This window comes from Typopeltis vanoorti, chromosome 12 (genome assembly GCF_054136105.1).
Source record: "Typopeltis vanoorti isolate ZY-2024b chromosome 12, IOZ_Tvanoo_1.0, whole genome shotgun sequence".
Lineage (NCBI taxonomy): Eukaryota > Metazoa > Arthropoda > Arachnida > Uropygi > Thelyphonidae > Typopeltis > Typopeltis vanoorti.
The window spans coordinates 75,455,588-75,470,025 of record NC_143560.1 but is presented as its reverse complement, the minus strand read 5'-3'; the positions used below and the strand labels follow the sequence as shown (position 1 = coordinate 75,470,025).

Genomic DNA, 14,438 nt, shown 5'->3' with positions numbered 1-14,438 from the left:
CTACCATCGGCATTCTTTAAAATCAATCTGCCATGTACATTTTTCCTTTTACTTGCTACATATCTAAAAAACTGTTTAGGATTCTCTTTAGCCTGCATGGCCAATGTTCTTTCGTAATCCTTTTTTGCTTTACTTACCACTCTTGTCACCCTTCTGGCCTGCGCTTTATTCCGTTCATGTGCCTGCCGGTCACCCTTCTCCTTAAATTCCCTCCATAGTTGTTTCTTTTTTTGCAGCTCAAGCTTAATGGTGTTATTCATCCATTTAACCCCTACTTGATTTATTATTCGGACTCTAGGTATACAGTCAGCCATTGCTTCATGCAAGCACTTCTTAACTACCTCCCATGCACTATCAACTTCTAGTCCTTGCAGTTGTACATGCCATGGCACTGAACCAATCAAACTCCTAAGCTTGTCATACTTTCCAGCCCGATAATTCCACATGTACCCTGTCTTAATTGAAAATTCTACACCATTAGCCACCTCCCAAGTTAAGACCCTATGATCACTCTCACCGATTGGTGGCAATGTGGCCATATTTGTTACAGCCAAATCCTCAGATGTAATTACTAGGTCAAGCACTCTCTGACCCCTAGTATTTTCCATTACATGCTGTCGCAGATAGTTATCCCTTAATAACCGCATAAAATCCAGTTCCTTCCTCCCGTGTGTCCTCTCCTCACTCCAATCAATGCGACCATAGTTGAAATCTCCCATAATAATCACCCTCCTTCCACCCATTTCTTCTATTTGCTTGTGCATACTGTCACCACCATCTTTTCCATCACCTGGTCTATAGCAGCACCCAATTGTATATTTAGTTCTGCTAGCCACAATCTCACACCAAATGGCCTCAAATGTGCTCTTTTCTCTATCCTGCAATTCAACTTCTATTCTCCTTGGCTGGAGCTCATCAGCTATCATCAACAATAACCCTCCCCCCATTTTATTCTCTCTGTCATTCCTGAACACACTATACCCATCACATTCAATCCCACTAGTTATATCATCTACAGTCAGCCATGTTTCACTAATACCTATAACCTGTGGTCTGGAAGTGCCAACCATGGCCAAAAACTCTTCCTTCTTGTTCCTAATACTCCTAGTATTAGTGTACATGAATTTAAGACCCCTATTAGCCCCAACCCTACCTTGATGCCTTATATTAACTATCCCACTCAGATTTGTTGTCCTTATTTGCTCTGGCATATTATATTCATTCTTACCTTCAACTGCCTCCATAAGGACTGTATATCTACTCCCCCCCTTAACAAATCTAGTTTCCCTGAATTTGCACATCCACTACATTCAGCAACACTTTCTCAAGTCTTCTTACCCCGTAACCATTCAAATGCAAGCCATCCATCTTATATAGATCCTTTCGCCCATCAAACTCACTCCACACATCCACAAATTCCACACCACTCGTCATACATAACCCACGCATAAAGTCATTCGCAATTATGGCCCTCCTTTTAAACATTTCACTGTCATACCGTGGCAAAAAACTAATCATTCTAACTCTCTCACTCTTTTCTTTTGCTACCTCAAACAATTCATTCAGGTCTTCTATCATTTCCATTTTATCTCCTTTCAAATCATTCGTACCTGCCACAACAATCATTTCTTTCACCCTTTCCTTTTGCTCTCTAATAGACTCAGTTACGTCCTTTTTGGTTGCACCAGGTTGGTACGATTTTGTCAAATCCTCTACTAACACACCTCGTACTAACGAGTCTCCATACAGCACTCTATCCTTCATTTTGTTCATGTTCACATTCATATGTCTATTTTTCCTGTCATACCTTTTATTATTGGTTGGTTCATTCAGTCTACTTTTGTTCATGCACTCTAGCTGCTGTTTTGCTCTTTCTATCGCACTATTCAACAACGCGATCTCACTCAATGCATCTATCTCATCTTTTTTATTCTCTGAGAAACCATTTATACTATCATTCACACTTTCTACATTCACACTTTCACAATTTTCATGTACAACCTTGCCGTTTCCTGTCATATCCCTATTTCCTTCATTCTGAAGGTTGACAAAAATATCACACTCATGATCCGAAATACACTTCAATTCCTCATTCTCCCTACATTTTCTACACACATTCAATCCTTTATTATCATCTAACCACACTCCGACCGCACTCCGCAAAGAGTTCATTTCACAGCTAGTACACTGACTCATTTCTTTTATACTACCGTTCTTTGATAAGGATGGCGAACCTTCATTACTGGCCGCCATTTTCCTTCGCACAGCTGCCATACTTATTTGCAAAGTGTTTTGTCAAATTATACGTTATAACACACCAAAAACAGACGCACTAAAATACGCAAGGCAAACGAAACAAAACTACACAATATTAAATAATTTGTATCGATAACTGAAAATGATACTTATCTTATCTGGAGCTTGCATGAACACTACACATTACGAATTCATCTAGCAGCGACTTCCCGACATAGATTATGTTATAAAACACTTTAGTACACTAACCACGCTAATAAAGCCCAATAATATACCAAAATTACACACTTAAGTCCTTTACATTGAATCCAAAACATCAATAAATCAACAAAAATCACAAATCTCTCAGGAGCTCTCCGATAGCATGTCCGTTCACCAGCTAGCCTCGACACCCATTCTATTTATGATGTTTTAAACATTAACTCTTCGAAAAACATGTCAAAACTAAAACTAAATAAGAATATATTATTCAAATCTCAAATAACCAAATCTCTAATTCTCAAATAGTACTGTAAATCTTTCATTTCTCTAGAAATGAATAGAAGGCATTCCTTCGATATTTTTGAAATGTATGATTTTTCATATAACCATTCAATATTACTACAAAAGTAGAACATAGACATGTTCTACTTTTGTTATTAGTTTTAGATGCGGCATGTTGGTTGAAGAGTTAACGTTTAAAACATCATAAATTAATGGAGCTATCAGAAAATGAAATAACAATGTGAATGCTCTTTTCACCTTGGAACAGGATCTTCCATTCCTGCACACCATGTGTGCAGGAAATGGAGACCCAAGTAGTAAGCAAAACATTTCCAAAATAAGCAAGTACCTATCATCTATATAAGAGATTAATAATAATTTATCACTGTTAATTCATCATCAAATTCCTGCCATGTATCCTCAACGGGAGTACAGGATATGATAGTACTACATGAAAAATTTACATCATTACTAACTCCCTATCTACAATTTTCCTCCAAATCAGTCTGTTACCTGTCAAGACTCCAACATTATCAGATCTTATATTTCTATAGTCTAAGGCACATTGTACCGTATCAATCCATCTATATCTTGGTCTTCCTCTGGGTCATTTTCCTGCCAACCTGGTGGAGAACACTTGTTTTGCTAATCTTTCATCGCCCATTCTGTTTAAGTGACCATACCACCTGAGATTAGCTCTGCTAGCGTATTCCTGGATGCTGACAATGTCAAGTTCTTTCCTAATATCCTCGTTTTTTTAATATGATATAGCCACTGATGCCATCTAATTAATTATTTTTATTTAAAAATAATAATTTTTTTTTCGATTTGGAAAAGGCATATGACAAGGTGCCAAGAGAGAAGCTATTCAATACGCTGCAGTTATATGGTGTCAATGGGGCATTATATCAAGCAATACTTAGTCTTTATTTGAGTTCTAAGTCAGCAGTTAGAATTGAAGGAAGTACAGGAAGATGGTTTAATGTTAAATCTGGTGTGAGACAAGGATGTACATTATCCCCTCTGTTATTCATTATCTATATGGATCACATTATGAAGGAATGTGGTATTAAACCTGATATCAAAATTGGAGATGTTAATGTCAGCTCTTTGCTTTATGCGGATGATGTTATACTTCTAAATAAATCCGCTACAAGTCTGCAAGATTCTCTGACTAAACTGAATAGCTGTTGTAATAAATATGGTATGAAGGTCAGCAATAAAAAGACAAAGACAATGAAAATAGGCAGAATCATTGAAAATGTGAACTGTGTTGTGAATGGAGAACCTGTGGAACAAGTAAAACATTTCAGCTACTTAGGCACGATTTTTACTGAAGATGGTAAATTAAATATAGAAATAGACAACAGAATCAGCAAAGCTGGTATGGTGGGAAGTCAATTGAATAAATTCATATGGAATAAGAAAGAAATTAGTCGGAACACTAAATTAGCTGTATACAAGACAGTGTTCAAACCAGTTTTAACTTATGGATCTGAGAGCTGGGTCAGAAGTAAAACACTTGACCAAAGACTAGAGACCGCAGATATGAGAGTCCTGAGAAAGATTAGAGATGTGAACAGATAGCATCAATGGCAATATCATATTAAAAATGAGGATATTAGGAAAGAACTTGACATTGCCAGCATCCAGGAATGCGTTAGCAGAGCTAATCTCAGGTGGTATGGTCACTTAAATAGAATGGGCGAGGAAAGATTAGCAAAACAAGTGTTCTCTGCCAGGTTGGCAGGAAAACAACCCAGAGGAAGACCAAGATATAGGTGGATTGATACGGTACAAAGTGCCTTAGACGATAGAAATATAAGATCTGATAATGTTGGAGTCTTGACAAGTAACAGACTGATTTGGAGGAAAATTGTAGATAGGAAGTTAGTAATGATGTAATTTTTTCATGTAGTACTGTCATATCCTGTACACCCCTTGAGGGTACATGGCAGGAATTTGATGATGATGATGATGATGATGATGAAAAATAAATTTTTTAATTTCTCTCTTATTCCATATGAATTTATTCAATTGACTTCCTAACATACCAGCTTTGTTGATTCTGTTGTCTATTTCCATATTTAATTTACCATCTTCACTAAAAAATCGTGCCTAAGTAGCTGAAATGTTTTACTGGTTCCACAAGTTCTCCCGTTCACAACGTAGTTGATATTTTCAACGATTCTGCCTATTTTCATTGTCTTTGTCTTTTTATTGCTGACCTTCATACCATATCTATTACAACAGCTATTCAATTTTGTCAGGGAATCTTGCAGACGTGTAGCAGATTTATTTAGAAGTATAACATCATCCGCATAAAGCAAAGAGGTGACATTAACATCTCCAATTTTGATATCAGGGCCAATACCACTTTCTTTCATAATATGATCCATATAGATAATCAATAAAAGAAGTGATAATGCACATCCTTGTCTCACACCAGATTTAACATTAAACCACCTTCCTGTACTTCCTTCAATCCTAACTGCTGATTTATAACTCAAATAAAGATTAAGTATTGGTTGATATAATGCCCCATTGACACCATATAACTGTAGCGTATTGAATAGCTTCTCTCTTGGCACCTTGTCATATGATGTTTTAAGGATACTTGTGACATAAAGACTGAATAATACAAGCATGTAAACACAAGAAAGATATTTAATTAACCAAATATTTTGGTCTGGAAATAGCAGACCATCTTCAGTGACACCACAAGAACATCTATATCTTGGTCTTCCTCTGGGTCTTCCATATATCTCCAGTATTTCAGAACCTATTGCAAGAATTCTGAAGAAATATGATTTAACAGCTACGTATTCACCTATTAACAAATTATCTTCCCATTTTCCTTCTCCTAAAGACAAATGCTCAACTATGTCTCTTCTTGGAGTTTATCAAATTCCCTGCAACTGTCATCTCTCCAATTTTGGACAAACTGGACATTCTCTTGAAAAAGAATCCAAGAACATCAATCCTCCATTCATCACAACAAACCTGAAAAATCTGGATTGCCTCAGCACAGGATTGTAACTAACCACAACATCCTTTGTTCAAAAACTTGCCTCTTACATAGATCCCATTATAAATTTGAACGTTTATTCAAAGAAAGCGTAGAAGCGTTACACCATCGTCCTAACCTGAATCGGAATGACTGTATATCTAGATCAAAAATCTGGGAAAGTCTAATCAGGAAAAGTCATTAGTCCATATTAATTTTACGGTATTTAATAATATTAATTAATATCTTTATTTCAATCATGTCTCTGTTTAAAAATATTCCGTTTAATACTTAGTGATATAACATCATGCGGCTTGTTCTATTTTTAAATGATCTATTGTTAGTATTCCATCTTGTATTTTTTTTTTTTTAAACTGTTCTTGTAGTGCCACTGAAGATGGTCTAATATTTCCAGACTGAAATATTTGGTTAATTAAATATCTTTCTTGTGTTTACGTGCTTATATTATTCACCTTGTCATATGCCTTTTCCAGATCGACAAAACTTAAATGCAGATCTTAGCTATATTCCCATGATTTCTTAGCTATTTGTCGTAGAGTGAAGATCTGATCCTAACAGCCTCTATTTGGCCTGAATCCAGCTTGTTCTTCACCAAGCTTTTCTTCCACAATTCTTCTCAACCGTTTCTCAAGTATACTACATAAATCTTACCAGGAACACTCAGTAGGGAAATACCTCTGTAATTCTCATCTTCAGTTTTATTTCCCTTTTTATATATGGGTACTATGAGAGCTCTACTCCAATGATTGGAAATTCGTCCCTCTGTCCACGCCTTCTGAACTATGCAGTGCAGCTACTGTAAGACTTTTATACCACCATACTTCAGCATTTCTGGTCGAATATCATCTACTCCTGCTGCCTTTCCACATTTCAAGCCTTTGATGACTTTTTCTACTTCAAGTATGGATATGTATTCCTGACTGCATGCCTGGTCAGTGTTTTTTACCACTGTGCTGTCATCACTGCTTGTTTCATTTAGCAGTTTTTCAAAGTAATTACTCCATACTTTAAGGATATCTTTTTCTACCATTTTCATGTCACCTTTATCATCTCTAACTCCTTTTACAGCACTCTTTCCTCCATTTCTAAGCTTCTTCAACAACCTCCAGAATATCTTACCACCTTCTTGATATTTATTTTCTATGTTCTTGCCAAAGTCTTCCCATGACTTTTGTTTAGCTAGTTTTACACAGTGTTTAGTATTCTTGCATTTGTTTCTGTATTCTCTAAGAGCACAAGCTGACTTATTTAACAGGAACTTTTGATATGCTTTCTTCTTTTCCTTCACCGCCTCTTTATCTTCCTGTGTCCACAATGGAGTTCTGATTTTTCTATCCTTGCAGAGAACCTCACCACATACCTCTCTGGCTGAATCAATCAGGGTTTTCTTGAAGGATTGCCACTGAATCTCCAAGGTTTGGTTCCTGTTCTCAAACTCTTTCATTTTTTTTTTCAATAATATTTGTGTATTTTAGTCTATAGTTCACATCTGAGAGCTGCTCAACTTTTATTCACTTTAAAACTTTCTTATATGTTATTCTTTTCATGAAATTCAATTTTATCCTGCTCAAGACTAAATAGTGATCACTTCCAATTTCAAATCCTCTGTACACTCTGGTGTCCTGCACCAGGGAGAAAACATCACTATCAACAATAACATAGTCAATAACTTTTCTTATTCCTGGCTTCTTCTCTCCATGTGAATTTGTGCACATTTTTATGTTGGAACATGGTGTTAGTAATAACCAGTCCATGTCATGAGCAAAAATCCAACAGGTATTTGCCATTATTATTAGCTTTGCTCTTTTCTCCAAATTTTCCCAAAATATTTCTGTATGTCTCACAATCATTTCCTACTCTGGTATTTAGATCCCCAACAAGGACCAACTTTTCCTTTTTCATTGTGTCAGTAGCTTTCTCTAGAGCCTCAAAAAATTCTTCCACTTCTACCTTAGTAGAGCCTTCTGTGGGACCATAGGCACAAATAAGTCTCATTGTCCAGTTCCCCATTCTGATATTTGCCCATATCACTCTACTTGAGACTGCTTGCCATTCAAGAAGATTAGCTTCGTATTTAGTGTTGAATACTATGGCTACTCCTTCTTTTCCTTGATTGTCATTGCCTGAATACTGTTAATTAAAATATATATATATATATATATATATATATATATATATATATATATAGACACCTAAACCTCTTTTTATCGATAGATACATTCCTAAAAATTACGCATAAATAGAATTCGCATAAAAAGAACTACTGACTCCATAGAAAAAGTGAAGATTGGTTCTAAAGCTGAAATATAAGCAAAATAATGAAAAAACAAACATTAAATCTGTTAGGATCATAAGATTTTTATTTATATTTCATGGAGAACACACATACATATAATGAATCTTAATAACTTTAAAAAAAAAATATTCATTTCAGTTGTTTGCTAAGGATTCTATAAAAAAAATTCTGTTATTCGCTATCATTTTCTGACAATAAATGATAGCGAATCGTTTTCGTGAGACTGTAATATTACTAGGAACTACTAGATATGGTATTATCGTCATCGACTTCCGCAACAACTTGTGGAATTCTTCTAGTCATGTCTTGAACAAAAGTACCACTGGTTGTTGCAGTAGTTTTAGGCATGAACTCAGTTATTAATCGCTGTGTTGATGTTTTAGATAAGTCACGATATAATTCTCTCTATTAAGACATTAACAACTTAAGCTCACGTGAAAACTTCCCACCACGTTCTTCGTTTGGATCATGTCAGGCAAAATAATTGCCTAAATTACTGGCCAGTTATTTAAGATCTTCTTTAGTTATATCAGCAGTAAAAGTAGAATTATCTTGTTCATTAACTTCTTCGCTTTCAGGAGTCTCAGAAACAATCTCCACTATTTCGACTTCGCTAAGAGGTTTATCAATTATCAATTCTTCGATATCTGCCGACATAAGATCATTGAATCCTTCTCTGCCAATTTCACATGCCAAACTTATTATATTGGGGAATTCTGCAGTATGATTGAAGGGAACAGGAGCATTCTCTTTAACACATGCAGGCCAAATAGCTTTCCAGTTTATTCATAGTTTCTGGTCTCAATTCAGATAACGATAATTGAACCTGATCAATACAATCCATAATTGAAAATTTTTTCCACACATCCATAACTGATAGTGTTTCATCATCATTTATCTTCAAAACGTACTGAAATGTTCATCTGACATAATATGTTTTAAAAGTCGCATCATTGCTAACCTGATCTAGAGGTTGTAGCAATGATGTGGTATTGGGTGGCAGAAAAAAAAAAATTGCACATTTGGGTGTTCTATGGCAGGATGACTGGGTGCATTATCAAGAATCAAAAGCACTTTAAATTTGAGACTCTTGTGATTCAAATAGCGTCTAATTTCTGGCACAAAATTTTTGTGGAACCACTCAGTGAAAATATCAATGGTCACCCAAGCTTTTTTGTTGGCCGTCCAATGAACTGGCAATTTTTGTTTTGAAAATCTATGCCTTTCATTGGCCGTGGTCTTAATGATCGATTTATGAGCAGTAGTTTTAACATCCGATCTCCTAAAGCGTTCGAACAAAATAGGAGTGTTATGCGATCCTTTACTGCTTTGAACCCACCAACAGTGTTTTGCATTTTTTTCCAGAAAAGGCCGGTTTCATCCATATCCCAAACTTGTTCACGAGTGTAACCTCCATCTTCAATTATTTTAGCAAGTTTTTGTGGAAATGCTTTAGCAGCTGTTTCATCAGCAGAAGCCATTTCGCACTTGATTTTGTACCAGAAGATACTGCTTTTCTAATAGCCTCTTCATTTTTCTTCATAGATCTCACTGTTGATTCATTGACTCCAAAATGCTCACCCACAGCCGTCGCACCTTCCCCAGTTTGAAGACTATCTAAAATTTAAATTTTTATATCCAAGGAAACGGATTTCCTTTTTTTTTTTTTTGGTTATCAGCAACATTATGTGAGGGTTGGATTAAAATCTTCGGTTAATGAAATGAAAGTTTGAAAATCACATATAGCTTGCCATTTATTATTTCTTGGCAAAATTATTAATTTTATAACACAATTTTTATTTTGATTTCACTTAAAAAATGCAAAAAATGCAGTAACTGTGTTGTCTACTCAAACACCAAATTCAAATTGCTAAGAACTGCTTTTTTATGCGCAGTCAGTTATGTAATTCGGAGAATTCCCAATAAATGAAATTCATAAGAATTTAGAACTTTCTTAATTAAAACGGGTATGCAATTCTACAAAATTCTCAGAATTTTCTAGAATTTAGAATTTTCCTAATTGAAACAAGAATGCAATTCTACAAAATTCTCAGAATTTTCTTGAATTACAGATTTTTTCCTAACTTAGACTTTAAATTGATCATGTAAAAGTGAATAAAAATCGCGTAAAAAAAATTATTTTTGATATCCCAATTCACGTAAAAAAATTCGCATAAAAAGAGGTTTGGGTGTATATATTTGTTAAAGTTATTTATTTAAGTTTTAAAAAATAACTAACAAGATTAACAGGTTAACAATTTGAATAAATTCAATCTTTCATGAAAACTCACTCTTTTTTTTAATAGCAACTCCTGAAGGTAAAACAGCATGCTCCATGAAAACAAGGGCATCACGTACAGAAACTGGAATATCATTAGTCACATCATTGGCTGCTGGTTGGCACAGATCAACATGAAGAATATCATTTTTATCTTCAATAATCTGGAGAGAGAGAGAGAGACAAAAAAAATTATACTATAGTAGATTAGTTGGCCAAGTGGTCGGCATACTAACTCTCTGACCAACAGGTACAGGTTCCAATCCCATAGTGGGTATGGATGTTTGTGATTACCTTTAGGTGGGAGATGAATTTAATCTCCCAGTGTGAGATCATCGCTTCACTTTTGGAGGTCTGAAGTGGCTCAAAAAGTTTCAACTATTTGGTCTATATAGCTGAGGGTTTCCAACTATGTAAAAGTAATTTAAAAATACAAAATATATATACCGTATTTGCCAGCGTATAAGACGCACTTTTTTCCTTTGAAAATAGGTCTGAAAAACAGGGTGCGTCTTATACACCGATACTCAGTTTTTTGTTACTTTCATTTCTGGAAATTTTCTCAGTTCCGAGTTACGCAATTTCTTTCTTGCTTCATTGTGGTGTGTGAGAACATTCCAGTTAAGTAGAGTTCAGTGGATGCGTATGTTGTGAACGGTGATAAATTTCTGCCGTTAAAATTTCTCTAAATTTCTTGGCAAATTGTGGCTGAAAAACGTCGGCATTGCTACAATATTGCATACAAGCTACATGTGATTGCGTATGCTAAAGAACATGGAAACAGGGCTGCAGAGAGGCATTTTTGGCCATCCCCAACTGAGAAAATAAGAACTTGGAGGAATCAGGAAGAAGATCTAAAAAAAAAAAAAGCAACTCTCAGTAAACATAACCTACGAAGTGGAACTGCAAAATGGCCAGAACTTGAGACGGAACTGAATACTTGGATTTTAGACCACAAAAAAGCAGGACTTTCAGTGTCTACAAAAATTATTATTCATCAAACGAAAGCGAGAGCCACTAATAGAGGAATCACCAACTTTACTGGATCAACATCATGGTGTTCAAGATTCATGAAGAGAAACCAGCTATGCATGCGGATTAAAACAAAAATATCACAAAAGATGCCAGCTGAATATGAAGAAAAATTAATGAATTTCATCGATTCGTCATTAACGCAAGGAAACGAGAAAATTTTGAACTTGCGCAAATAGGAAACATGGACGAAGTTCCACTGACTTTTGATGTGCCCTCAAACAAAACTGTAGATTCCAAGGGCACTAAAAGTGTTACTATTAAAACTTTGGTGCACGAAAAAACTCACTATTGATTTTTAAAAGGAAAAAACTGCTTAAAGGAGTGTGTTTGTATACGTTCATGCAAAAGGCTGGATGGATGGAGGAGGAATGAAGTTATGGATAGATAAAATTTGGTCTAGGCACCCTGGTGGACTGTTGAAGAAGCCTGCCCTGCTAGTATGGGATCAGTTTCATTCTCACAGAACAGAAGATGCTAAAAATAAACTCAAAGAATTGAAAACTCAGCTGTAATTTCAGGAGGCCTAACTAGTTAGCTTCAACCTTTAGATGTTTGTATTAATAAACCATTTAAGGGATGTATGAAGGAGAAGTGGAACAGCTGGATCTTCAGGAAGAAGGCCTAGCTTTTCGAAGTGTGTGAGTGGGTCAAAGCTTCATGGGATGCTGTGAAAACTGAGACAGTGGTTAAATCATTTAAGAAATGTGCCATTAGTAATGCACTGGATGGTACAGAGGACAATTTGTTGTATGAGGATTCAGATTCTGATTTAGAAGAGGTTTCAAGCATCTCTTCATTTAGCTAGTCTTCATCGTCTCTGGAGATGAATTTATGGGTTTTGATGATTAAAAGGTGGGTACTCTTTCCTAGTTAGATTAGGTATTTGTTGAAAGTAGACCTACTTATTACTTTATATTTGAAATACTGTAAATTCATTATAATATTCAGTGATAAAGTTCTTTTTCCTAAAAAATGTGTAGAAAAAAGGGAGGTACAGTGCATACTTGAAAAAAATAAGTTAACCCACCCATGGTAAAAACTTCATAAATTAGTAGCCATTTAATAGTCATGTGCATTAGACATAGTAATGTTTTCAATAATAGTTTCATACATGTAAGAGAAAACTAAATAGAACTGATTACTCCTATATATTTCTTTAAATATGTCATGAACTACACTCAGAGAGAAGGCAGAAGAACTGGCAAAACATTTAAATTCTGGATACAAGAACGAGGCATACAGCATACATATAATATCAAGTGAATGAGTCACAGCTGTATAAGTAGAAGGAAACACTATTCGAGTTCAGAGACGTGGATATAGATGAATAGTCATATTTATACTGTTGTCACTAGATGGATTTAGATCTCTTGTGGAAAACCAATAATAAGAATAGTGCTTTCTATAATTTCCATATATATATATAATATTATTTAATGACTGAATTCTGAGATAATAGAGAAACAAGTAAATTTAATATAACCACACAACTAGTTTTGTAGGAATGCCAACTTCGTCAGGTGTGATAACATAAAAAGCAAATAAAAGACCATAAAAACATTACAACAACAGACCACCCTCACACTCACACACACACACACACACACACACACGAGAGTGGTCTGAAAATTTCTCAGCCTAACAATGAAAAAACGAATTTATAATTTCAAAATTATTTTTATTTTTCAACATAATCTCCCTTAAGACTAATACATTTATTCCAGTGATGCTCCAACACCATTATCCCATCCCTGTAGTAGTTCTCAGTAAGATCTGCAAAATGCCCTTCTACAGCTGCAATGACTATTCGAAGAAAAACACTGACCACAGAGGAAAAGTTTTAGTTTGGGAAGAGACAGTATTCAGAGGGAACCAAATCTGAGGAATACGGTGAATGCTCCAACAATTCATAGCGCAGATCCCTTAATTTTCCCATTGCCAAAACACCTTTGTGGGCAGGTCCTGATGAAAGATGATTTTTTTTCTTCTGCAAACCGAGTCTTTTCTCTTGAATTTTTTGCCTGGTCTGGTTAAAAGATCGGAATAATATTCTCCGGTTATTGTTTTACCCTTTTCAAGATAATTAATAAACAAAATGCCTTTAGCATCCCAAAACACCGATGCCATGACCTTTCTTGCTGATGGAACTGACTGTCTTCCTTGGTGCCGAACAACAGGATTCTGTCCAATGTTTTGACTGATGTTTGGATTCTGGTGTGTAATGGTGAATCCAAGTCTCATCCATAGTAATAAATCAATGCACAAAATCAGTTTTATTCTTGATAAAATGAAAATCACTGTTCAGAGATTTTCATGCGAGTGCGTTTTTTGATCTACTGTGAGCAAGCACAGCACTCATCTTGTGCAAAGATTTTTCATTTGTAATTCTTCATGCAAAATATATCCTACACGTTCTTTTGAAATGACTATAGTTGCAGCAATTTCATACACTTTGATTCACCGGTCATCCAATACCATATCATGCACTTGATCAATGATTTCTAGTGTTGTTACACTTTTTGGACATCCTTCACGTGGACCATTTTCAAGGCTGGTAAGGCCACGTTTAAACTCAGCAACCCATTTCTTATCTGTCGAAAGTGAAGGAGAGGAGTGCCCATAAACTTTTATGAACTTCGAATGAATTTCTTTTAGTGTTAAACCTTCTTTTACAAAGAATTTTATAACCGCACAATACTCAATTTTATTCATTTCAAGGGATACACACAACACTTTTGTTCAGACAGCTGTATAAAACAAACTACTTGATAGAATGACTTGCAATTTCACATGGATGCTTATGACAGATGTACCAACTTAGAAATAAAAAAAAAAATCTTGCCAATAGTGTTGCCATTTATGGTCAAGGCCGAGAACTTTTCAGACCACCCTCGTGTGCGTGTGTGTATGTATATATATGTGTGTGTGTGTGTACACACACACACACACACACACACACACACACACACACACACACACATATATAAATCACTTATATAATTAAATAGCCAAAAGAACTTTTTTTAGAAAGACGAAACTAGCAGTGCCTGTAAAAATAAATA

General features: G+C 35.3%; 1 protein-coding gene across 2 annotated transcripts in view; it reads right to left on the bottom strand.

Moving 5' to 3' along the window:
* qin (tudor domain-containing protein qin) overlaps positions 1-14,438 on the bottom strand; it is a 544,378-nt gene that overhangs the window by 236,750 nt on the left and 293,190 nt on the right. For both annotated transcript variants that reach the window (XM_090401282.1, XM_090401283.1), the window contains one exon: positions 10,355-10,505. In XM_090401282.1, the coding sequence (XP_090257408.1) occupies positions 10,355-10,505 (151 nt within the window). The remainder of the gene's footprint in view (positions 1-10,354; positions 10,506-14,438) is intronic.